A 25,581-nucleotide genomic window follows, 5' to 3' on the forward strand; every position below is an offset into this window, starting at 1 on the left:
ACTCATTTTTGTCCATTATCAAATTTTATTTTTTAAATTTTTTTTTGGACTGGATAGCAAAGCTGTGTATTCAAACTATCAAATCGCCTGGGCTTCAGTGAAAAATCCCAAAGTCAATACCCATGATTTGGTAATGTCTTGTGAAACTCATTTCGCCGTATTCTCACGGACACACATTCGATCCAAAGTGCAACTTTTCATGCCTTTCATAAGTCTGTTCGATAATCCATTGTATACAAAGGAGATTTTCCAGCAGTCAAGCAAACTGGTAAATAAATCTGACACGTATCTGAAAACTGGCAGAGATAGATATAGAAACGACAGAAAATTACCTGGTAGTATGTATTTCCACCTATCTGCCCGGATGTACTTATCCATATTGGGAACGTTTTAAAATTGTCCACTTGTGTATCAGCAAATGCCCACTTTTCACGACTGAACCACTTTGAACCAGTCACTGACCACAGTTAAGACCAACATGCCTTGAGGACTGTCTCGACATTTCTTGTAATCGGTCATAAATTTGCGCTGTGGTTGCACTGACATACTCGCTGACCAAACGCAAGGTACTGTGTGGACGTCACCGCAGCTCGTCGGTGCAGTAAGTCCGCAGGGGGAAGTTAAGCGTGACCTTTGCCGAGGGAAAAGGTCATCAAGTCAACACAAAGAGTCAAAGTAAAGCTGTATACCTGCATCTAAATGAGGCTGCTTTATTACACCCTAGCAAACAGAACTCTCGGGTGTCAGACATTATCGCATGTAAAAGTTAACTTTCAAAGGACCATTCATAGGGATGTGATTGTAACCATTTTGCACAATATGACAAAATATTTGCAAACCCTAAATTAGCCATTCAGCTTATTCATCTAGCATTCAATAATAAACTACACTGTTGTCCACATTTTCAAGTTTGCAACACTTCTTGCCAGGGTGCTGTCGACAACTATGTAGATAGAGGAACATCCAAAACTTGCTTTGAGCAAAGCATTCTTTCCTGTCACATGATTTGAACTTTGCTACAGTAAGCCAACAGTGATAACTACTGTACATAGTATGTCAATATTTACTTTTCATGCACGTGGTAGATACATTTTTTAATGATAACTATAAATATGAATCAATTAAGTCAGGACAGGAAAAAATGTTTTTTCTATAACATCTGTGTACAGATATAATCAGAAGATAAGAAATATTTTATGCTGATGGGATAATATGTCAAAGGTCATCTGATACCCTGACTGAAAGTACATATTTGCACAGGTAAATGCATTAATGGTGTTCTGACCTACTTCAGTCAGTCACGCTTTCTGCAATTACTAAAATCGCATGTAATGTCTGCTCATTACACATTTTGCACAGTCTCTTGAAGTCAAGGAGTGTGCAGGATTGTGTTGTGGCCTTGAAGTGCCCTGGGAAGTCACTATGACTTGATTGGCAGTGATACCAACATGGTTTCTACACCATCACAGTATAGGCTCCTGAGAGTCCAACTTTTGATGCATTTTTTCAGAATTTTTCTTCAGCTAAAATTATTTTGCCTGTCCGTACTCTCAAAATCATGTCAAATTCAACAGCGTTCAACTCATAAAGACAACCTGCAAAATATATCTCCAAAGTTATTGGTAACGACAGATTTTAGTCTAAGCTAGAATTCATTCATACATCAACAAAAACTTTGCATATTGCACAGCATGAAATGTGAATTGAAATTTCAAAGCTAATTTACTTTATTTCAAGATGTTTTTTGAAAAAAAGTATAAGAAAATGGACAAAAGTAGGACAAAAGTATTCGGCGACAGTAACAGCTATTGATTCTTATACCAAATTACAAGGTCTGGGAAAAAAATGACAATTGAGCTTGCCAAAAACCTCTTTTAGTTTTGCAGAGAAGTTTCATCAATTGTGCTATCTACTGACGTTTATAATGCCAGGGGTTTTCACCATCTCGCAAGAATCTAAACAAAATATATTGGCTTTAAAATACAAATTTGCATATTTCATCACAATTTGAACAAAATCTAAGTTAGGCCATCCCTAGCAACTTGTATACCAAATATACATACAGACTGACGCCGAACGGATACCCATCCCAATAGCTTCTATAGACTTTAGTCTATAGAAGCTAAAAAAAAGGCAAAAAGACATAGCGTCATCTCTCAGCCAAAAATCTATGCCTTCTGATGACAAAACACAAATACAGATGAAAAAGTTGAAGCCAATTGTGCATCCTCCCCCTAGAAAGTATGGTTTTAATCCTCACGGCACTGAAACCATTAACTCAAGTCATTTATCATGGTAGACTGTAACTACAAGGTTGAGTCTTTCATCTTAATGGGGCCATTTGAGATGGCTTTGTCTCAGTAAAAGAAAAAGAAAAAAACTTTCACATCACCATTGCAACAAGTAAAGCAAGTTTGTCCATTGTTCAAAGCCGCTCTTTTCAGGAGTATCTGAGAGGCATACTCAAAAAAGATCTTTGATTTATCTTATCTGGACTAATTCCCAGTACTTTGCTCCAGATTTTTTTTCTTTTATTTTAAAAACACCCATGGACAACCTGTACTCTTCAAAGTTTTACTTTTGCCACATCCAATAGGGAGTGCAGCTCTCCCTATATGAAAATAATTAGCTGTGTTAGGGGTGCCTTGTAGTGTTAGTAGATGGAAACATACCCCTTAAAATTATCTTGAATTGCAATATGGTCAAGAGCAGTCCCAGTACTCGTCAATGTGCCCTAAATGGACTGCAGCAGAGTGGGAACAGAAAGGGGTTATATGACCATTGCCGGACTTTGGAAAATTCTGATATGTTTTGACAAATTTCTCTAGTTCCCTTGTAGAAATGACTGAAAACAACTCCTAAATGGCCCCCTTGGGCCAATATGAGAAAATAAAGTGTCCTCAACATTTTTTCCTGCTTTCTTGACAAACAACGCAGCCATGAAGTTTTCTCATCAATAAAAGACAGATGTTGAAGAAAGAGTGAAATCTGACCTACTTAAAGTGCCTACATATCTCACAATTCTCACTTGAAGTATTTCTAACCATCCAGATGACAACAGACTCAACAAGGTATCTGACTGTCACTATGGTTACTGGACACCTAAAACAGTGCATTATGGGAAACAAAGTTCAACACCATGCAACATATGCAGTGCAATTTAACTGTGATCATGTGGAACAGCTCGGACAAGCTTTCAAATATAGTAATGTATTAGGCTTCTGTAAGAAATTCAATGGAATGCACCTCGGGAACAGATATTCGGATTCTCAAATTTTTACAATCTCCTTTTGGCCTAGCTCTTGTGGGGACTCATTTTGAACTCAGGGAGTAAGTAAAGTTTTCATCCGACTAGTTTTGTGAAAATCAGGAATTTACTTTCCCATAAAAATAACATAGGGATGGTGCATGCCATTCTGAATATCAAATATTGGTAAATATTGGGTAATTTGTTTCTCTAGCACAAAAATTTGCACAATGACCCTCGATTTTTATTCTTGATTCCGAAAGAGAATGGTCAAAAATTTGCTTTAAGAAAGCATGAACAAAAGTTTAAGTCTCTCATATTTGAGGCACAAACTACATTTAACTGTGATATAATCTGCAGACACTTCAGACAGACTGTTGATACTTGAACTGGCTGATCGTTTCCATAATAATAATAGCATATGGGCCGCAGTGACCAGATGATGGAAAGAACTCAATACAGACATATCTATATCATTTGAAAGTGCATTTGGATGGAGTATAGAATTCTCCACTTCCTGCCAGAAAGACAATGATTTATGAAAACGTCCAAGAGGAGAACAAATGTCAGCGTTTTATTGGAGTCTGGGGCCAAAGAATCATCATAAAAATATAATCGTATTGAAATCTTACAAGTTTTCAGTATTATCTACCGAAACCCCCCAGACTTTAAACAAAATAAACATTTTTAAGACTATTTCAGTCCGACCTCATAAAAGCTCTTCATCCAAAGAAACGTGTGCAAATGCTCAATTTGGTATTAAATATTGATCCTTTCCACTTTCAACAGTACATGTCCCTGGTTTTTTACTGTCAACCATTTGTTTCTAAGTGTTGATGGAGGTCCGTGGGAATTCATTCCAGACAAAGGGATGGGCTGAAGAGCAGAGCACCCTGTCATGAACCCTTGAAGTAAATATAGAAATTTCTTGGCATCAGCCACGTAAAAACAGCACATGAATTATGTGCAAATTTTCTAGAATCACAGAAAATTTTCTCGAGAGAGTGAGCTGGTTCGGTGCCAGTTTTAATAATGGTTCGGTGCCAGTTTTAATAATGGGGTGTATATTACAAGTCACAAAAAATATTTCGGTCTACAGAGTTGTTTGGCAGATGACATGTTCAGTAATGATTGATTCTGCCTAAAACTAAATGATCAGTACAAATTGTAATGCATGTAGACACAAAATTTGTTGTTCATTAATTAAGAGCCTACATCACATCCCTTGCTGCACGCACCTGAAATTTACCGTGGACATCGATAGGATTATGTACCAATACTGGCCGGGCTCTATTATGGGACCTTGTCTATCACCAAGATAGGCAGATTCAACTGCCACATTTATGAGGAAGCCGTACAGTGAACGACACAGTCTGAAAGGAACACACTCTACTACAGCAGAGACTTCATTGGTTAAATTACCGTATGAAACTTGCATGCTGAATATACAAAAATCATAGCGAGGAGCATTGCTATTTGAACATCTTGTAGCAAAATTGTTGGGAAAGTAAGTTGAAATAAAAGAAAAGTGAAGTAATGCAGTTTTCTAAATACAGGTAAAAGGTGTAGACAAACAGACACATGTTAGAGAAATTGACTTGTGTATTGCTTTGGCTCTTATTTTCCTAAAAATCAGTGAAAGGGAGTGATTTTCACAGTGTAGCTTGGCTATTACAAAGTAAACGTGTAGAGTATAGGATTGTTCGTTACACCACGGACATCATACGCGGGAAAACAAGCAAGTGAATGAAAAAACACTCAGGGTTGGAGGAAAACCGACTTACATGAGAAGACGTGGGTTCCAGCCAAGGTTGCCATTTCACCAGTTAAGTTTATGGGAAAACTCAAAGAAATTCAAATCCGAAGAAGCGGAGACTTCACTCTGCTAACACATGGATGGTGGTTCCAGAGTGTCAGATAACGGAAATCAGGACTCCCCGACACAACTTTGAAATCCTAACTGTCAACAGTTACTTAGAAAAAAAAAATCAATAGTCAATATGTCACCAATTGAAGATAAGAGCTATCTGCAATATAATCCTGCAGTGAACTTTGACCTTTGGCCTTTTCAACTCTAACATCTTCCCGCCCAATACACCTCTCAGTTTTTTTAACGTTTTCATTTCCCAGCTGACAATCAGACAGTCTACAGTTTTCTATAGCTTTCTTCAAAAAAAGAGTACAATTCATTTGTAGTTACATTTGGATATACACCTCGGTTGGTATAAGGTGACTCATACATATTACAGCAATATCTTAAATTAATCAACTGTTTATCATATTTCATATATGACTACTTCAATCCACTTATTAAATAAATATATTTCTGCATATTTGCTAAGCATTGTCTGTTGTACAAAGGGCAATAAACCAGCATAATTTCATGGCATTTGATAGACTCTTGAAAGAAACTTTATGTGTCAGCCTACTTTTTCTGTATTGTATTTTTGACTTGGAACAAGGTATCAGGTTGAGTCAAGGTGGGTGGGGGGGGATGGGAGGAGGAACGAGAGAAAATCAGTGGAAATGAATTATTACCAGGATCTTGGAATGCAAAGATGACGTCATTTCTTTTTTGATCATGACGGATAATGCAGAGAACAATATATACATGTACCTCTGATTTGCAGGATCATAATGGCTTTACATAAATGGTGTCCTCCTCCTGCAGACCTGTTTTTTTTATGTGATGTGAATGCTAAACTCAATTATTCATGTACTTATGATGGTTGATTAAAATACCATGAAAAACATTCATTGATTAACATTTCCTATCTGACTGCAAAGACTTCACAATCACCCAATTCATACAACGGCAAAAGAGTTAATGTTTTACAGGTGAGAGAGTGAGTGACGATCTCCTGGGGCAAATTTTGTCGAATACTGTAACCTTTGACCTCCACTCAGACAGCAGGTCATAGATGTCATGCAGGCAAACAAAACTTCCCAGAAGGCACCTGCTATTGTTTACATGACCTTAAAAATGAGGTCAGCAGTTTCACACCATAACACCCTTTCTTTCTGGTCCTGTTTCATTTTAATTGAAAGTCGTCATGTTTTTATAAAGAATTCATTAAAAATGGTCTGATGAAACCAAACACTTGAAATGAATGAACAAGTGACAATTTTTTTCACCAGGAAACAGGATGGAGCAGATCAAAGGTGACAGGAGGTCAATGACCTTAAATAAAGATAAGTGGTAAGCAGATACACAGGAAGTGGACAGATCCACAGGAAGTTGGAAAGGGACTGCGCTGGTTGATTGGAGTGATGTATGGCATAATACCTGTAGACATTGCAATCTGACAGAAACAACAGTGCTTTGGACATCAGCTGATTACAGCTGTGGCAGAGGTGGAATTATCAATGAGGGCTGGGTCAAAGGTCGGGGTCATTAACATCAATTACTGTCTAAATCTTTTATGTTATGGTGAATTCCAATAGGAATTTGTCGCATAACTGGCCTTGAATTCACAATGGATGACTCTGTAGAATCTTTTCGCGTCTAGTGTCTGTGCTGTTCACTTGGAGGCTGGGTGAGCTTGAAACACATGTACGCACACTAGACTTCATCTTCAATGACAAACTAAGGAATTATGGGAACCGCTAAATTGTTGGACACATCAGTAATGTCACTCTCACACACACACACACACAACTGTTACAATAACGTACATGATTCACATCGTGTACGACAAAAACTAATACGTCTCTTTTTGTTTCACAGTTTCTGTCAGGTTTGCTTGGAAACAGGTATTTAGATGTTTTAAAATTCAAAGCAAATGCATGCATCATGATATCTCAGTGTGGTACTTATAGAGTCCAAACGAAATACTGTATAGATACTAAGCCTATATATATATATATATATAATATATGACAAACCAGATATCTGCATAAAGTATGTAATTGTCAAAAAATTTAATTTTCAAAAACATATTTTTTGCAACTGAATAAGTTCTCTAATTTGTCTTTATTATGTTACCGCCCTCCTCATATTGGTTTTTGGACGCAAAAATTTGATTTTAAAATGAACAGCAATCTTAAACAATGTGTGTGGACAGATTTTTTTAAATACTCATGTCTGGAAACACTATACTCCTGTGGACATAAGCGCATAACACGTGATTTGAATATTCTATCAGCTCTGGTTCTGCATGGCCACACAACTGATGAGAGAAACTTATGGTGACAGATAGATACGGTTTGACAGCCCTGTGACCTATAGTAAAACTGACTCATTGGCGGTTTTCCTGAAATTGACTTGTCTAATATATTGTCACTTTTCCTTGGAAAACGTAAGAAATGTAAGAAAAGTAGGTAATGCAAAACACAATTGAAAGGAATGTACAATAATTATAAACAATTTAAAAATTATTCAGAAAATAGTCATTTTACAGGAATTTTCACTTGCAATCATATTTTGGTTAAAAGTTTTTGATTATGAACTTCCATGATACATCAGCAACTTTTCCGGAAAAAAAACGAAACATTGATGGCCGAAACTGCCGGATTTGGTCACTTTTCAATAAAATTTCTCTCATTCGAACTCGCTGACTTTACTATCTAGGGTATAGCATGTGCTTTACAATGCTTAGAAGATCGGAAAATGTAGATTTGTGTTTCCCTTTATCATGCACTTTGGAGCACATGATCAATAGATTTACAGACTTCTTCAAATTTTAGTTCTAAGCAGCCCTTATATACATACACCCTATATCCCTGCAAATTATAATTAGTAGTAGTCGTACATCATTGAGCTCCATGGCATATCTCTTCATATCCATATAAATAGTCTGATTGTAACCTGTTCACCCCTGCTCCATAGTGAACAAATCCACATTCAACATTGATAACAATGGGTAGGGTGAAACCATGGTGCTGAGTAGGGTTAAGCAGGTTTCTAATAATCTGTGACCGCTGTCAAATCTCCTTAAAATAGCGCCACTACTGCACAGTCTGTGGTGACTTCATAGCGTGAATACTTGTGTGTAAAACCCATCAAGACTCTATAATCTTCTTACCACCCAAAATGAAGTCATTTATGGCACAGATGTAACCGGCCCATCAAGAATAAAAAAATGTCAAAAAGCACTGCCCGAGGCTCTCAGATCAAGATATCTTGAGACCCTGAACAGATCAGATAGCAAAAGGGTTGTGGAGAGGTTTTTTTTAGCAACCAAATATCGAAAATGATATTAATCATCTGTATTCATGCACGATGAAATATCATAAATATTGTAGGGAAAAAAATATCTCCTTTCCTAAGAGAATCAGCATGTATTGACTTGACTGTACAACACTGGGTGCTCATACCTCCATATTACAATGAAACTGGACAAATTGCGACGTGATATTGATGCAGGAGACGATCACAGCTGGCAAAACCGATTACTGCCTGACACACTCCACTACTTTATTGCCGGTTGAATTGCTTTATAACAGCAATGACTAACGTCATTGGGCTGACACTTTATCAGAATGGAACCGCACATTGACTTCGTCTGAAATCTTCGCTCACAAAAGAGTGACGCAAAAAAAGTAGCTTATGAGGCAGAATAATCAGATTTGTCGAGCCACAATGCTTACGGCTTATGACTACATTTAACTAGGCAGTTTATTACTAACACCGAATGAATTCAGAAGCACACTGATGGATACAGAATGTATCTGAACTATTTGTTTTGAAAAAAGTGTATAGTAGCTAAAAAGAGCTTAAAGGATCAACATCTGTGACTTTTTAATTTTATTGTTTCAATAACTCAAGTACTCTTTCTAGTTCCTCTCTGTGAGGTGTGTCAAAATACAATGTATTGGCCTGACCAATGCGACGCACCATGTGCAATATGCAATATCACTGTTGATGAGTGAATTTTAGTCTGCACTAAAATTCAGATGTCAACAATGACTTTGGACATGGCACACATGGAGAGGCAGTGTTGGCTAGCTGAACACTGGGTATTTCAACATGATCTTGAGAGTAGAACATGAAAACATCTTTTTTTTGCGAGTGAAACCAACCCGCTGCAAAACCTGGTGTTCTACAGCAAATGAAGCTGCACATAAAAATAAATCACATTTTTCTTGAAAATTCTAAATATCTGTGATACACTTTGTGTATCGCCACACCTCGTGAATTGTACAGAGCCCAGAGGCAGAAAAGGACATCTGTCTGCAATCTGATGTTTGAACGGTTATATAAAATAAGATTAAAATTGTGCAGGTTAAAATAAAATTATCACTATATAGTAATAATGAGAGCACTATGGGAATAGTATTGTATGCAAAAATAATAAAATGTTTCAAGTTTTTATGAAAAAGCTATAATGATCTAATTTTACATCTGAACTACCAATAAAATGTTTCAATAGTTTTATGAGAAAAGCCATGATAATAAATTTTACACCTGAGCTACCAACAGATGAATCAGGATTTCACTGTGTTGCTCAGTGTTTTAAAGCAAATAAGCCTGACTTTGAAAATGACATTCTAAACACAATGCCATCCTTTTTTTAGAAATAAAGTAAGGATGTCGCTTTGATAGGAAATACAAGGTGCAATGATTATATGAGGTACAATTATATACCGTCCAGGAATTCCGGGAAAAACACACACTATCTCAGGAAGACTGGTTGAAGTTCTCTTCCTGGCTTTCCTGGTGTGTGAGAGAATTTTGGCTCCCTGCTTTTGATTTTGACTCAGACTGCAGCGTACATTGTTTCTTGATCAATTCCATAATGACCGTGAAGTGCTCCATTTCTATTGTTTTGGAAAGCTGTTGCAAACTTTGGAGACAAAAAGACGTCAGATTTCAAAGTCAAGTTAAGTGGATTTAGTATACATATGCCTTTTAAAATGTTATCAGTATTCAACATTCAAACACCGTAATCTTTGTGATTTTGACCTTGCATAGGCTTCACCGAGTAAATGCAAATCCTTTTAGAGAGGATTTTTAACTCCTATCAGTCGCTATCACCAAGCACATTCCTCAAAATTTTGAAGTGGCAACTTCTACTTGGACGAACATACTGCTGTCTAGTCTTGACCAGCTCAACACCCCCCCCCCCCTTCCAATGTATTTAAGTCCATTATTATCATTGCCGACAACATAGAATAAACCAATGTGAGTCACAGAGAGGGGTTACAAATTGAGGGATAAAACGTGACTTCCCTCATAATTTCTCAAGTCTATGACATAAACTGTGGCTTTCCCCCACGGCAGTTTATGTACATAAAACCTGAATTTATCACTGTTATGCACAGACTAGACATTAATCAAAATATTTTTATGACTATAAAGAAATTTGAGTCAAACTGATCTGCGACTCCATAATGTGGGTACACCAAGTGCTTCCCAGTGAAAAATGAAAAAAGTTCCTCTGTCTTAGATGATTTTGATTTTTTTTCTCCTCTGGGAGGGGCAAGGAGAAGGTGGAGGAGGGAGGGAAATACAAGTGTATAAATACTACATTATACATCACAAAGCTTTTAGTATGGTGAAAATACTAGCAATTTTAATGAGATTGCTATCAATTACGTGGAAACGTGCAATAAAATATCAAGAATAATTTACAATGTCGGGTACTTTAAAAATTCACCAAAATATAATCTGTATCGATTGCAATGAATATTTAATTTTCCATTTTAAAGGCATATAATAAAAGTCTTCATCATGATCATCAAATTTTCATCGAATGAAAAATAAAAACTACTGAACTGCAAAAGATTGAATAAGCAATATGTCAAGACCACACCCTGCATTGGGAAAATCAGTGTTCAATTATTAATTACATGTCACTTATACAAAAAAAATATTGCACTGTAATTATGTCAATTTGCACTAATCACTGATGAGAATGTTTGAATGGAGGAAAAGATATTTCTGCGGAAATCGATTCAATATTGTTTGCGTAATGGCATTGTTCGTTGAATGAATGGTAGGTATCAAATGTCACAGTGTAATACATACATGCATATTAACGTGATCAGCTTAAACAGGTTGCCATGGTTATGCGAAGTGCTCGTTGCCCGATACATAGTTAAGTGGTGAATGAGCCGTTGAGAATGTCGGCAAGGCCACGTGACACAATGGGTCAATGTTTTCATCCTACAATCCACATGCCTTTTTTTACAAAGTGGAAAAACAGATCTCTTTTTTCTCTTGCTTTCTATACAGCAGATGCTACAATGCCATCGACTGCCCTCAATAGAGCAGTAAACAGGTGCTCACAGACAAACACACTTAAAATGCATCCAAACACAATCAGGCCGCATTTTTTAACAAAAAAGATACAAAAAATCCAGCTGTGCATGGGAGAAAAAAAAGCCAAACATTACACTCACCCTCTTCGTCACTTTCCATCTCGCAACTACGACATTAACTACTCGATATCCAAGTACGAAAGGTGCTTGCTACCAGAGAGCATGACCGACCTATGAATAACTCGTAGTGGAAATGCGTAGTAGGCTTCTCTCATCTGGACAAGACTATTATTTGCACAGGGGTGGAAGGTTGAGGCAGTGTGACCTCCAAAGTTACTGTATCAACTTATAATACACGGTAAAAAGACACCGCGATATATCTCCTTTTGCAAACAAGAAAAACGGAAAAAGAGAAAAAAATTCTGGCATTTCGTTCATGTGTGTAATTGTCATGGTAACAGTGACGGACTGCAAATATGAAGCTAATGTTTATGTCATCGATCACAAATTTTGCTATATTTCAGTCTTGAAGAATACTGCATTTGTAGCTGCACTGATACATCATCTGCCTCGGATGAAACTTTCTGGAAAATGGAATTTTTTTATTTATTCTATGGCTGCTTTAATAATATGTGTGGAAATATCGAAAACTTCTGAAATATTAAAGGACTCAGGCAAGGCAGCAGGTATCAACCCTGTCCACCCCTGAAGAAGAATGGTTTTTTCCCAAGAGGTGTAATTCAATCATCGCCTATTGTTATACGCAAGACCTGGAGGTAAAAAAGTGCTCAATATAATGGGCTACTGTCTGGCATTGAAGAGTCTTTGCACTACACCTGAGAATGTACGAAAAGGTGGTTTTAATCGCTGCAGGAGGAAATTGAACGGAAGAGAGAGCACGCGGCGTGCACACATACTTAGAAAACTGCAGGAAAATTGAGAGAAAGAGAAAATATGAGTTCATGGGATTCGTCATGTTGGGTAAATATTTGATCATTAAAACGGAACTTTTTCAAAGAAGAAATTTGTCAGCAGGGCCGTATAAGTTGAACGACCACAAAGAAGGACCCGTTCTGCACGGGTTGATATCTATGCAATGACCGGAATTTATCCAAACATGGCCTTGAACATTACCAATTCACAACTTCTGTCAGACTATAAAAGACTGTCAGAGAATAAAACAGTACTGTTGACACCTAACTGCACTGTGGATGAATGGGAGTTTGGACATTCAGCTGGGCATGTCCATGGTGTTCAATGTATTGTCTGCATATAAAGAATAATTTTGTCCACAAAACAAAAATTTTACCTTAAATTTGTTGAATTATTCACACAGCCAGGATACATGATTCACAGAAACAAATAATTATGATTTCATTCTCACTCTGATTAAAATATATTTTCATAGCTTATCATGATCGTATGTACTGCAAATTTGCATCACAACTTTTCTGTATCATTTGCAAAGTTCCAGATCTACATGGACTTCAAGATTATTGAAATGTTAATTGTTGCATAAAATATTAAACTCATTTATTAATATCTGCTTTTGTTACTAGTATGTCATCTTACCAGTTCTCTGTGCTGAAGGGGCAACCACTTGGATTGTCAAGACCAGTCCAATTGTCTGGTATGAAGACCAATTGTGAATTCCCCCATGAGAATAGCGGTCAATATCCTTGAGGCTCTGATACTGTTCATTGACATTTTACATGCAAACCAATTACAGGCAAGGTTAAGTGATGACGAGGTCTGTAATTTTTCATTCATAGCGATGACTCATTATCTATACAAACTGTACTGAATGGAGCATTATACATGTACACGCACAAATTAAATTAAACGTAGTATCGTTACTTTTTCACAGCTGTTGTGCTCTGTTAGACAAGTGCCCTACGGTGGTCCCCTCTTTCCCCGTCCTTCCCAACCCTTAGTTTTGTTGCAACGATGCCTATGTGGAATAATCCGCTGTGACCAGGTAGGTGACCTGGCAACATCATTTCATCGGTACACCTCAACCTAAAATGAACAGACTTACAGAACATCAACAGCTGATTTCAATTTATCACACATCAACAGTGTTAAAAAAAATTAAAATTTGATCTTCATCAGATTTTGTGAGACACCCACATTGATAGTCAAAAGCAATATTTTTGATTTCTGGAAGTAAAAAAAACCTGAGGCAGGCTGAGTGAAACATTAAATGATTGAACACTTATTGATTTATTGTCCATTGTAGTTCTTACTTCCATTCGACGCGAATTACGTCATGCGGCCAGAAAGCTTCAAACGCAATCAACTTTTCACCATTTTTCAAACATCCATTTCCGTTTTATGTCACTTGAAAGCTGATGAGATTTGACAAAAAGCTCAATATCAGATTCACACTTCAATGAGAGAAAATAGAAAATAATTTAAAAAAAAAATGAATTGCCTGCATCCAAATTAAAACTTGTCACATATGAACCGTTACACAAAACAAACCAGAATCATCCCAATAAAAATAATTTCAAGACCATTCAGAACTAAAATCATTTTTAAACCTACTGCAAGTATTTCCACTATAACCTAAAGCCTATTTGAAAACCATGAACGCAAATTTTGACACAACCCTGAATGCGTCAAATTGCAAATTTCTAAATCACTTGTAGTCAATCAGAATGTGCTATATTGCCAAGCTTTTTTCCCCGACTGTTAACGATCAGACAAGTCTGAATAATGCATGAATAATGGACACACAATATTTTACGAAGTAAATTCTGCAGGAAGAACCGGTGATTTATTGCACCGGGCTCTTTGCTAACCCTGCCTTCTGCAAAAACAAACAATAATTTTCCGCTATTGCATTTATTAATCTGATGGCACATTATAGACCATATAACTCTTTACCCTTGCATCATTCTTCATGGCAAACTGCAGCTTTCAAAAGATAAAATTGTATAATGTTCATAAAACAGGGACAATCATCTGACATGCTTCAGGTGATATCTATTCTCATTAGCATGTATCTTGACATAAAACACTGCATCAAATTCAGAATAGCATTATAAATTATGACAGAAATGTTTTATCAGATTTCTGGGAGTGCCGGAAGGCAAAATCTCGTAAAACCAAGTACTGCACCATGTCTGATTTATACAATCACTAATCATCATAAATGAAGCGATGATATTCTTTGTTTATCAAATTAACTCTGTGATGTAATTTGTACATTGTTTATAATAAAACTCACTGACGAAGGTTCCAACTAGATAAAGACTGATACATTATGTTTTTGTAATTTTGATTAAAATTTTGACAATTTGTCTATCATCTAGTGAAAAAAGTACAATTTTATACCGTGGTAAATACAGTATCCACAAGATACATCATGTACAACCTATCCAAATGCAACACAATTGTCTCATGCCATATAAATAGAGTATGGGGCTAAAAACTTCCATGCCATATGAATAAGTATGGGGCTCAAAAGTCCTATGCCATATAAATATACTATGGGGCTCAAAAATCTCATGCATTTAGTATGGGGCTCAAAAGTCCCATACCATATGAATATAGTATGGGGCCAAAAAGTCCCATACTATATAAATATAGAATGGGGCTTAATGTCCTTTGCCATATAAATAAAGTATGGGGCTCAAAAGTCCCATGCCATATAAATACTGTATGGGGCTAAAAACTATGCCACATGAATAAGTATACTGGTATGGGCTCAAAAGTCCCTTGCCATATAAATATAGTATGAAGGTCAAAAGTCCCATGCCATATAAATATAGTATGGGGCTCAAAAATCTCATGCCATATAAATATAGTCTTGGGCCAAAAAGTCCTTTTCCAAATAAATAGAGTATGGGGCTCAAAGGTACCATTCTATATAAAAACCGGTATAGTATGGGCTTTAAAGTCCCACACCATATAAATAAAGTATGGGGCTCAAACGTCCATGTTGAAGACTGATGAATTCTATCTCTGTTTCTGATAAGGCACTACCATTGGTTGATTTTGTCACAACTGTCATCAGTTTTTGATTACGGTACTGTGTATTATGCTTTGAAATGATATAAACATAATTCTGTAAGCCCATCACTGCAAAAGTTCAAGGTGCAAGCATAAAAATACTGAAGGCCGTGTTCCATAATCACTGATTGACATACGTAAAAAGTTACACTATATTTGGCCATGTGTCTGCTGCTTTATCCAGTTTGATCAGCTGTTGCTACGGTAACCATCCTTAAATAGCAGAAACTTTAAACCAGTATTCTGAATCTCAAATTGAAAATAATATCACCTCAACTTAAGAGTGGTCTCCTGAGCGTGAAATCTAACACCAAGCATGGCAAAATTCATCACGCTGTAAAAGGCACTTAAATTATCAAATAATGTCAGTCTTCACTGTACGTATATACTTTCCAGTCTAAATCGATAAATTAACATGCAATTTTCTCTGCTCTTACTTTGCTTGCACTATTTCCCATCGCAGTGGAGGGAGATATAAAGTGCAAAGTAAACTTCAAAAATTTAAATCCCCTTACAAAATCAGAGTATTGAGTGACCTCCATTTTTGCAATGATGAGGGTGAATCCATGTGATGTGAAAATAGGGGTGTAAACAAGTCAGAGTCAGAGAACTACTGTTGGTACATGAATTCTCAATAAGTTTTCAAATAAATTGTTGCTCTATATGTACGTATTATGCACGGTTTCTTTGTATACTACAGACAATCTGAAAAATACCCAGTATTCAGCTTGTCAATATAGCCTGTATACGTGTTAATGGTAGGTTCATTGGCAATATTGACTTTTTTGCCCAGAATTGAATTCAATTCAGCATTGCACTGAACACATGACTTGTATGTACTGCACTGACCAGCAATATACTGGGCATTTTCATCACTCTTTTGTGACTTTAAAAAGAAAATGTAGATGATAAATTATCAAAAATAGTGATTCAAGGAGCTTATAAATATCCAGAGGTAGAATATAATTCCAAAGGGAACACTTGCTGACGGATCAAAATGAAATATTTAATGCAAAACAATTTTATTTCTTCACTAATGTTGTGGGTGTAAATACTGCTTATTGGTCATTTGAAAGTCTCATGGGTAAAAAATGGAACTGAGTTAGTGAGTTGTAGTACATCATGACTTTTGCACAGGGATACACAATTCATGACTGTTTACATTCTATGCTAGAACTAGGTTTTGTCTGTCACTCTGCCATTCAGGTTTTGATGGCTTTGAAACCTGATAAAGATTTGTAGATGCTTATAAAGCTCTGGAACTTAATAATCCAATTTCATGACGGGTTTGTTTTATTACCTTGTGCTACAGTTGGAATGCTGAAAAGTGCATAAATTTGTCCGAGTGTGAATGGAATTTTGAACAGATCAAGCTGAAAATGTGTGGATTTATTGGCTGTCTGTGAGATGTCATGGAAACATTGACAGTTCCATTGGAAAACTGCCAGATACTGGAATGAAGTAAAATAATTTGACATAATTTTGCCACCTGGTGGTTGCGCTCACATTCTTTGTAGATAAGCAGACAGGCAGAGGAGAAAGCAATGTTTTTTCTATTATCAAAGTACGGGAAGGATGCGCAACATCTGTAATTTAATGTTTGATTTCTGATAAAAATGTTTGTATGTAATCTAGGGAAGGGCTCATGGCCGGTAAAATTAGTAGTTTTAACAGGAAGGAATGTAACTCTTTAATACAATATGTAAAACCAGATGTACAATCCACGGACACATGGCTCAGATGTGATATCAATTGGAGTTAACATTTGATCTGCAGGGTTGAAAGGGAGAAAAACAAATTTTTAACTGACATACTAATTTCCTCTCATGATATTTGTGAATTTACAACAAGCGACCTAGCGGCCGATATAGCTCCGCTGTGTTTATGTAGAGAATAACTATTTTTGACACATGTTGATGAAGAAGGTGGAAATCTTTGATAGCTCAATGCATTGGCCCAAAAAAAGTGGCTAAAATAGCTACAAAAATACACAATTGAAGATTTCATCATACTTTGAATGTATCACATCGGATCATCCCTAAGAACATGTCAACCAAAGTTATCTGATGAGTAGTTTTTTGAGAATAAAATTTTCTGACCAAAAATGGCAACAATTGCCCCCCAAAATAAAATAGCAGATTTCATCATAATTTCAAAAGATCAAATTTAGTTCATCTGTAGGAACCTGCATATCGAATTTCAAGCTATCAGACCAGTACTTTTCTAGAAACACATTTTTTGACCAAAAATGGAAAAATTGCCCCAATTGCAAAAATACGAAATTGCAGATTTCCTCATTGTTTCAATAAATATCATTGAGATCATCTATTGGAACCTGTATACCAAATTTCAAAGCTATCAGATGAGTAATTTCGTAAATTCACATTTTTTGACCAAAAATGGCAAAAATTGCCCCAAAAATACAAAATTACATATTTCATCAGAAATTAAATATATATTACTTAGTTTATCTATAGAAACCTGTCTATCAAATTTCAAAGCTATCAGATGAGTAGTTTTGGAAATACACATTTTTTGACCAAAAATGGCAAAAATTGCCCCAAAAATACAAAATTGCAGATTTCATCAGAAATCAAATATATATTACTTAGTTCATCTATTAAAACCTGTATACCAAATTTCAAAATTATCAGACCAGTACTTTTCGAGAAATACATTTTTTGACCAAAAATGGAAAAAAATTGCCTTAAAAATGTAAATTTGCTTATTTCTGCACAATTTGAACAAATCTGAAATAGATCATCCCTAGGGACATACATACCAAATACCAAAGCTATCTGAAAGGCAGTTTTGAAGAAGAAGATTTATAAAGATTTTTTTACCAAAAATGACAAAAATTGCCTTAAAAGTACAAATATGCAAATTTCACCATGATTTGAACACATCTGACTGAAGTTACCCTAAGTAAACTGCATATCAAATTTCAAAGCAATCGGACAAGTGGTTTCAGAGGAGAAGATTTTTTTACCAAAAACACCAAAAAATGCCCCCAAAATACAAATATGCAAATTACCGCCAAAATTTCACCATAATTTGAACAAATCTGATGGAGATCACCCCTAGGAACCTCAATACCAAGTTTTAAATCAATCCGACATGCACTTTCAGAGAAGATGATTTTTTTAACAAAAACAGGAAAACTTGCCCCAAAAATACAATTATGCAAATTTCACCACAATTTGAACAAACTTGACTGAGGTTACCTCTAGAAACCTCTATACCAAGTTTCAAATTAATCTGACTTGAAGTTTCAGAGAAGAAGATTTCTTGACCAAAAACAGGAAAAATTGCCCCAAAAATACAATTATGCAAATTTCACCACAATTTGAACAAACTTGAGTGAGGTCACTCCTATGAACCTCCATACCAAATTTCAAAGAAATCTGACTTGCGGTTTCAGAGAAGAAGACCATTGTTGACGGACGGACGGACGACGACGGACAATCAGCCTATCGAATAAGCTCCGCGTCTCTGACATCGGAGCTAAAAATCGTTAAATTCAGTACCGGTAATACTAAATTCCTGTTTTTTTAAACCTTTCCAAATAAGACACAATTTCACAATTTTAAAAGCACAATTTAAAAAGAATTCGCAGCCTCAAATCTTCCCTGGGTTTCTACTAATGCCATCTGCCCTACCTAATCATTCTTATATTTCTGAATCCTGTCTCTTTGAGAAACTTCCCATGATTCAAATCAGGTTCTTTGACCTCTCTGAAGACTTTCTTATCTGTCCTAAGGTCACAGAATTTGGCATCAAAGAGACTCTTTGCTGTTAAAGATCAAAACATGTTGTTTAACGTGACATAAAAAATAATGCACACCCATGGCGTGTGATATGTGTTGTATCTCACAAACAACACACACATCACTGTGTCTGATGGTGATAAATTTTTGCATTGATTAATTCATGTATTCCTTACATTTCACCTTTGGCAAAAACATATTTCAGCATTAAGTGGACAAGACTGCATAATATTTCCTTTAGCGTGTATAAGGATATTAGACAGGATTACTGGCAGGCCTCTTTAACCCTTTGAGCACTGTAAATTCCCCCCTCCCCCCCCCAAAAAAAATATCAGGGCAACATTTTATCAATTTTTATGAATTTTTCTGTATTTTTTCCCATGACTTTGGACCAAATGGACATAAATTTTCATAGACTGCAATTTTTGACCAAAATTTTTGGAAAAAATCTGAAAAAAAAATTGTCTAGATCTGAAAGAAATTGTTGGTGTTATATAGTACAAATGCAACAAAAATTGACTTTGGCACTCAAAGGGTTAACCTTTTTACAACTATGGTTTGGTCCTAACACATCATTTTCAAATGGTGATTCTGGACCTGTTCATAAGGAATAGGGGTGGACAGGTCCACAGTTGACATTCCACAGCAACTGTATTAGATCACAATAAACTAGTTTGCCTTTTCTATTTGAACATGTATGCGAAAAAAACTCAATCTAATTAAGATTCCAGGTTTACTCTCTGCCTTATATGGGCATACACACTCTGGCCATACCAAAATAAATGCTTGTTTTGCAGTCATGTTTCTTTTTTGGAATGAAATGCGCTCTGTACAAGCTTTACACTCTGCAGAAGTGAAACATTTTTAAAGACACTAAAATCTGTGAAATCTTCATAAAAATAGAAAACAAGCCGTTAAGTGCAACAAACATTTTTGAAGAACAAAATTGTCTAACATTTACAAATGTGCAAGATTACATATTGAAGAAACAAGATATGCTATAAAATAAAAAATTTATGTGTATTACAGCATTTTAATACAGATTTACTTGTAATTGATCGATTTGCTTTCACAGATGTTTGCTTTTGATTTGTGGAGGGACTGCTTAATAACATTATACAACTTAGCCTTTCTGACGTGCATGTACCCTATAAAATACTGTCTTCAAACACGCTGAAATTCTGAAAAGCTGATCTGACTGCCTACGAAGTAAAAACTTCACCAGCGACATGAATATTTAAAAAATTCTAACCTTACTTTCAGCTGCTCTGACAGAGACATGGCACACAAGAGTCTGATCAAATTCTTTATAATCCATTCAACTGCTCATAGCACATGGATTGCCAAAGTCTACTTTTGTTGCCTTTATAAAATATACTCTGGTATATTTTTTCCAGATTTTTGCCAAAAATTTGATATAAAACTGTAGCCAATGAAATGTGGTGTCCATCTGGTCCAAAATTATCAAAAAAATTACTGAAAAATTCATAAAAATTCGTAAAATGTTGCATTAAAATTTTGGTGGGAAAAATCATTGCACTCAAAGGGTTAAGGCCTGACAATCTTGTTCAAGTGATAGACATACATGTACATATTGATATTTTTATATCGTGCACTGGTTGCACTATCTCAGGTAGATGAGAAATATTTTCAATTGATAGTGAAATATTATCAGATTTGCATACCTGAACAATACCCGTCATTTATGATACACTTTGAACAAATTCATACAATTATGCCACACTTTCAAGCACCGACGTCAACATTTTGAAAAATTTTGTTGTCTACATGAATTATGTATACTATTCTCATTTTAATGGCAAGAAATTATTTTGTGTATTGATCGTTTGATAAGTTAATCTAGCATTAAAACTGTGTGTTACACAGTGCTAGTACACTGGATAGCATGATCAGCAAGTGCCCTGGGCAACAATGTCAGTCAGTGTAGGGCTTATTTCTCGTAGCCAGGTACCAAATAGTGCATGGGCTGGTATTCATCCCCTGGTTTAAGGCAATGGCACAGAGAAACAGCACCAGCAGCTGTCTACAGTCCAACTTCAATATACCTTACAACACGAATAGTAAACAACTGGAAAAGATTACAGTCTTACTGTTTTTTCAGACCTCAAAGTACACTGTGGCATTATCAAATGACAGCCTGGATTGCCTTTCATGATTTTAGAGTCTCCGATTTCATTTGAACAGACCTAAATTGCATCAAATCAAATTACATCAGACAAACAAAACATTTATACAACCAAATGTATGCCATCCAATACTTATGATATTATTGTGAAATTCACTGGTCTCCTTAACCCTTTGAGCACCAAAGTCAATTTTTGTTGCCTTTCAAAATTATACCTTCACCAAGTTTTTTCAGATTTCTGCCAAAATTTTGAAAAAAAAAATTAGCCAATGAAATGTGATGTCCACTTGATCCAAAATTATCACAAATAGTACAGAAAAATTCATAAAAATTGGTAAAATGTTGTACTAAAATGTTAGTGGGGAAAAATTACACCACTCGAAGGGTTAAATTTTTTGACTAAAATAATTCATAAATTTCACTAATAAAAACTTTCAAAAACCCTATTTTATTATTTATTTGATTATTTCATCATTTGACAGCCTAATTAAAGACTTTCCTTAGGTATCCACCATGAACTACCCAATAAAGCAAAGGAGAGAAAAGTGCGTGGCTCATTTAAGGACACACCAGCCTCTTAACTTGTTCAAGTATCAAACTCAACATTCTCTGATAGTGAGCCCAATACCCTAAATTAACCAGGTCTTAAAATCGATATCGGATTGTGAGTCTAGTACTGAACCCACTGTCCAATGCTACCTTCTAACATCCAATCAATGACCCTACGATGTTTTAGGGGTAGCACATGCACCTGTTACTATACTTGAAGTAAAACTGTTCATTTAAGAATTATAATACTACATGTATTTGAATTGGAATAGATGCTGTTTATAACTTATGTTGTTTATCTTCTGAACATATCAAAGCCCATTTTCCATAATTACCTGAATTTTCTTTGCACAAAAAGTCTATGAGAGTCACTGCTTTTTTCACTTTTTTGAAGGACATTTTCTTACATTATGCTTTTTAAATTCCTCTTTCACAAATACTACTGCACCAAATGAAATAAATTTGCAGAAAAAGCTTACAAATTTCTCACACACTAATTTTTTCATAAAACTTTCTGATGAAATGGACAGGTTAACCGACAGTGGTACATTACATTCAAGCCTGCTGAAATTACGACATTTGAATAATGTCAACTAATCAACCTGTATTGCTTCAATGTGTGAAAATATAATGACATGGACGTTCTCAATTTTACAAAATTTTCCCATGGAATTTTTTATCATTTATACAATCATGAGATAATAACCAGAGAGATAATACGTACTGCTGATTATGATATTCTGGTTGTTTTTATGGACATCATCAGTCTATGGTTTCTGTGACATTGTCCCATGGCTCATTTGTTTTGATGTGACTAAAATCAATATTGTCTTTACAGAGAGGTACATGTATATGATAAACTTGCAGGATATTTGATATTGTCTTTTGTTTAAGGTGGTTGGAAAGGCTAGAGCGTCAGTTATAAATTTCAACAAAACTATCAAAATATAAAAGTAGTCAACATTCTCTGTGGAATAAAAAAAACTAGACATTTGGGCACAAAGGCATTGCAGAGTTATAGCCTGTTAAAGCTTCTGAAAAACTGACCAAATAAGAAGAAGTTGGGGAGTTCTTAGTGTATTAACTATGGTAGAGGTCCCCTAGCTTTTAATAAAATGTTTGAAAAGGGAAAGTCATTATTTGCTGTTTTTCAGGAAAGTTTGACAAGGCGGTGCTGGCATTCAGAGTGAGTGACTGCTATTGTAAATGCATTTTTAGATTCTTTGAGTGTCAAAGAGGTGTCAAAAGTGAGATTAACCAAAAAAACTGCTCTATGACTTCAAAAGAGGGGTGCAAATATGGCTTGTTTTCAACATTTTTGACAGAATAACAGTTTTCCTACATAATTGTATTCCAATTTAATCCAACTTTGAAATGAGATATGGACATGGAATTTTTACAGCCTATTAACAAGGTTACAGATAAGATTTCTACGGCACAATTTTCCTGTATTTGAAGTACTTTTTGAAAAATCACATTTTGAAATTTGAAAGAATTTTTAATAATTTTTTGATATATAAACCCATGTAAAATCATAAAACAAATTTTATTTACAAATCCTGCCGTACAAATCTTACAATAAATAGTGTCAACATATTTATAACTAATTTGGTAATATTAATACTATCCAATTATTATTAAATTCAAATATGTAAAAAAAATATGAAAAATTAAATTTTAATATTTACTGGTGTCATATTTCAAAATCATGGCTGCAAATATACAATTTTTATATTCTTTGGAGAAAATATTAATTAAGGGAATTATCCTGAAAATTTGAACTAAATATCTTGATTCTAACACTTGAAACTTGACATTAACTCTGAGAAAAGAATTGGTGCAAAAATAGCCTTTCCAACCACCTTAAGGTAGAATGCGCCTCTGGGACAGATATAGAACTCTGAAACTTTTTCAATTCTTTTCTGATATACCACTTGTTGGGGCTCATTTTGAAGCTGTTGATGTAAGAAAAACTTTTACTGTCTTTAGTTTTTCGAAAATCAAAAATTTCATTTTTCTCCATATAGTTAACACAGGGATGGCGGCCATTTTGAATTTCAAATATCAGAAATTTTGGGTAATTTGTTTCTCTAGTAACAAAATTTACACGATGACCCCCAATTTTTACTCTTGATTTTGAAATAGAATGATCGAAAGATTCCTTGAGGAAAATTTGAGCAAAAGTTTAAGTCCTTCACTTTCGAGGTACATACTACCTTAAATGTTGCTGAGATGGATTGATAATAATTTATTGTATTTTCAGTTGCTTGCAAACTACACCAGCCAACAGTGGAAGTCAAAGACGAAATGTAAACAAGTTCAGTTTTCTCAAAAGTGGAAAGTTCAGACTTTCATTGGCAAAGTACCAAGATGTTACAGTTACAAGGTGACAAGCAGACGATAACAGCACAGATAAAATTCAAGGTCAGGTTCCTTCTAGGGTGGAACTCGGACATTGTGATCATCAGAGACACACTCCCATCACATTTATTTTGAAAGTAGAACTTCCGACAGCAAATGGCAGAAAAAAAGGCCTAGATATAAAATGCAACGACTTTCAAACATTGAGCAAGCGTGTTATCAGAACATACAATATCCTGGACACATATCAAGCGTTAACTATCACATCTGACAATTATTTATAAAATTTCTTTTTCTGTGAACAACTATACATAAACTCCCTCTTCAGTAATTACAAGTAAAAACTGTTTTCTCAGTCATAATGACAAATGCCAGGTACAGGAGTTATTTAACGCATGGCCTCAGGGGTAATTTCTTAGAAAATAAATTACTGTCTACAGTGTGGCAGTACAGAAATCTAGATATTTGAACTGCTAAAGTACATTGGCCCAATTATTGTCTGCATGTCACAATTAATTATTGATGCAAATTTTATACTCTTGTAATGGATGTACTCTTGACCATTTAATGACTTTACTGTGTGGAGGGACAGCTGACGCTTTACTTTCTCACTCAAGTCTTGCTATTTGGTGAAAAATTCTTTGAGTTGATGGGTATTTAAAGCATAATAGTCTTTTATTCCATGATTTTTAGGACAGCCAAAGATAATGTTTTGTCACTGACATATTCATCTTGTTAAGAAACTCTCTGCCGGATATTAACAAAATATTGATAAACATCAATGGGCAGTCTGAATGTCATGGTAAGGAAGTCATTGACACCATTTTTCTATAGCTCCATTTTTCTACTGTATGTGCTCCGTGTTGCTAACTTTGAGGTATACCTGAGAATTTTGATGCCTATTAGATGCTACCGGGTTATATATACTATATATAATTTATATAATATATATATAAATTACAAGTAAAAACTTCAAGATCAAAATTTGCATATATATATATATATATATATATATATATATATATATATATATATATATATATATATATATATATATATATATATATATATATATATATATATGCAAATGCCATGGAAAATAAAATCAACCAGTTCAAAGGTCATAAGGAAGTCACCTCAGAGAGGTGTTCATGTTCAACACAGCTGCAATGCTTTTCTTAACCAGTGAAGTAGTCATCACAAGTGATTGAGAAGTCTGCTTCTTAGCCTGTGTTAAAAATTGGAAAATGTTGATCTAGTTGAACACAAGATAGGGATTGCATCAAAAGTTT

The 25,581-nt window shown here is 35.2% G+C and overlaps 1 protein-coding gene across 9 annotated transcripts in view; it reads right to left on the reverse strand.

Moving 5' to 3' along the window:
- The window catches only part of LOC139143442 (nucleolar protein dao-5-like), a 94,910-nt gene that overhangs the window by 57,301 nt on the left and 12,028 nt on the right, over positions 1-25,581 (reverse strand). The window contains exon 1 of one of the 9 annotated variants that reach the window (XM_070713771.1): positions 11,591-11,708. The exons of 3 other annotated variants lie outside the window; for them this stretch is intronic. In XM_070713771.1, coding sequence (XP_070569872.1) covers positions 11,591-11,609 — 19 coding nt within the window. In that variant the 5' untranslated portion in view covers positions 11,610-11,708. Of the gene's footprint in view, positions 1-332; positions 610-5,031; positions 5,210-11,590; positions 11,709-25,581 lie in introns of those variants that run through there. 5 more of the 9 variants (XM_070713767.1, XM_070713770.1, XM_070713766.1 and 2 more) reach the window with 5 other exon arrangements.

Source organism: Ptychodera flava, chromosome 11, assembly GCF_041260155.1.
Source record: "Ptychodera flava strain L36383 chromosome 11, AS_Pfla_20210202, whole genome shotgun sequence".
Lineage (NCBI taxonomy): Eukaryota > Metazoa > Hemichordata > Enteropneusta > Ptychoderidae > Ptychodera > Ptychodera flava.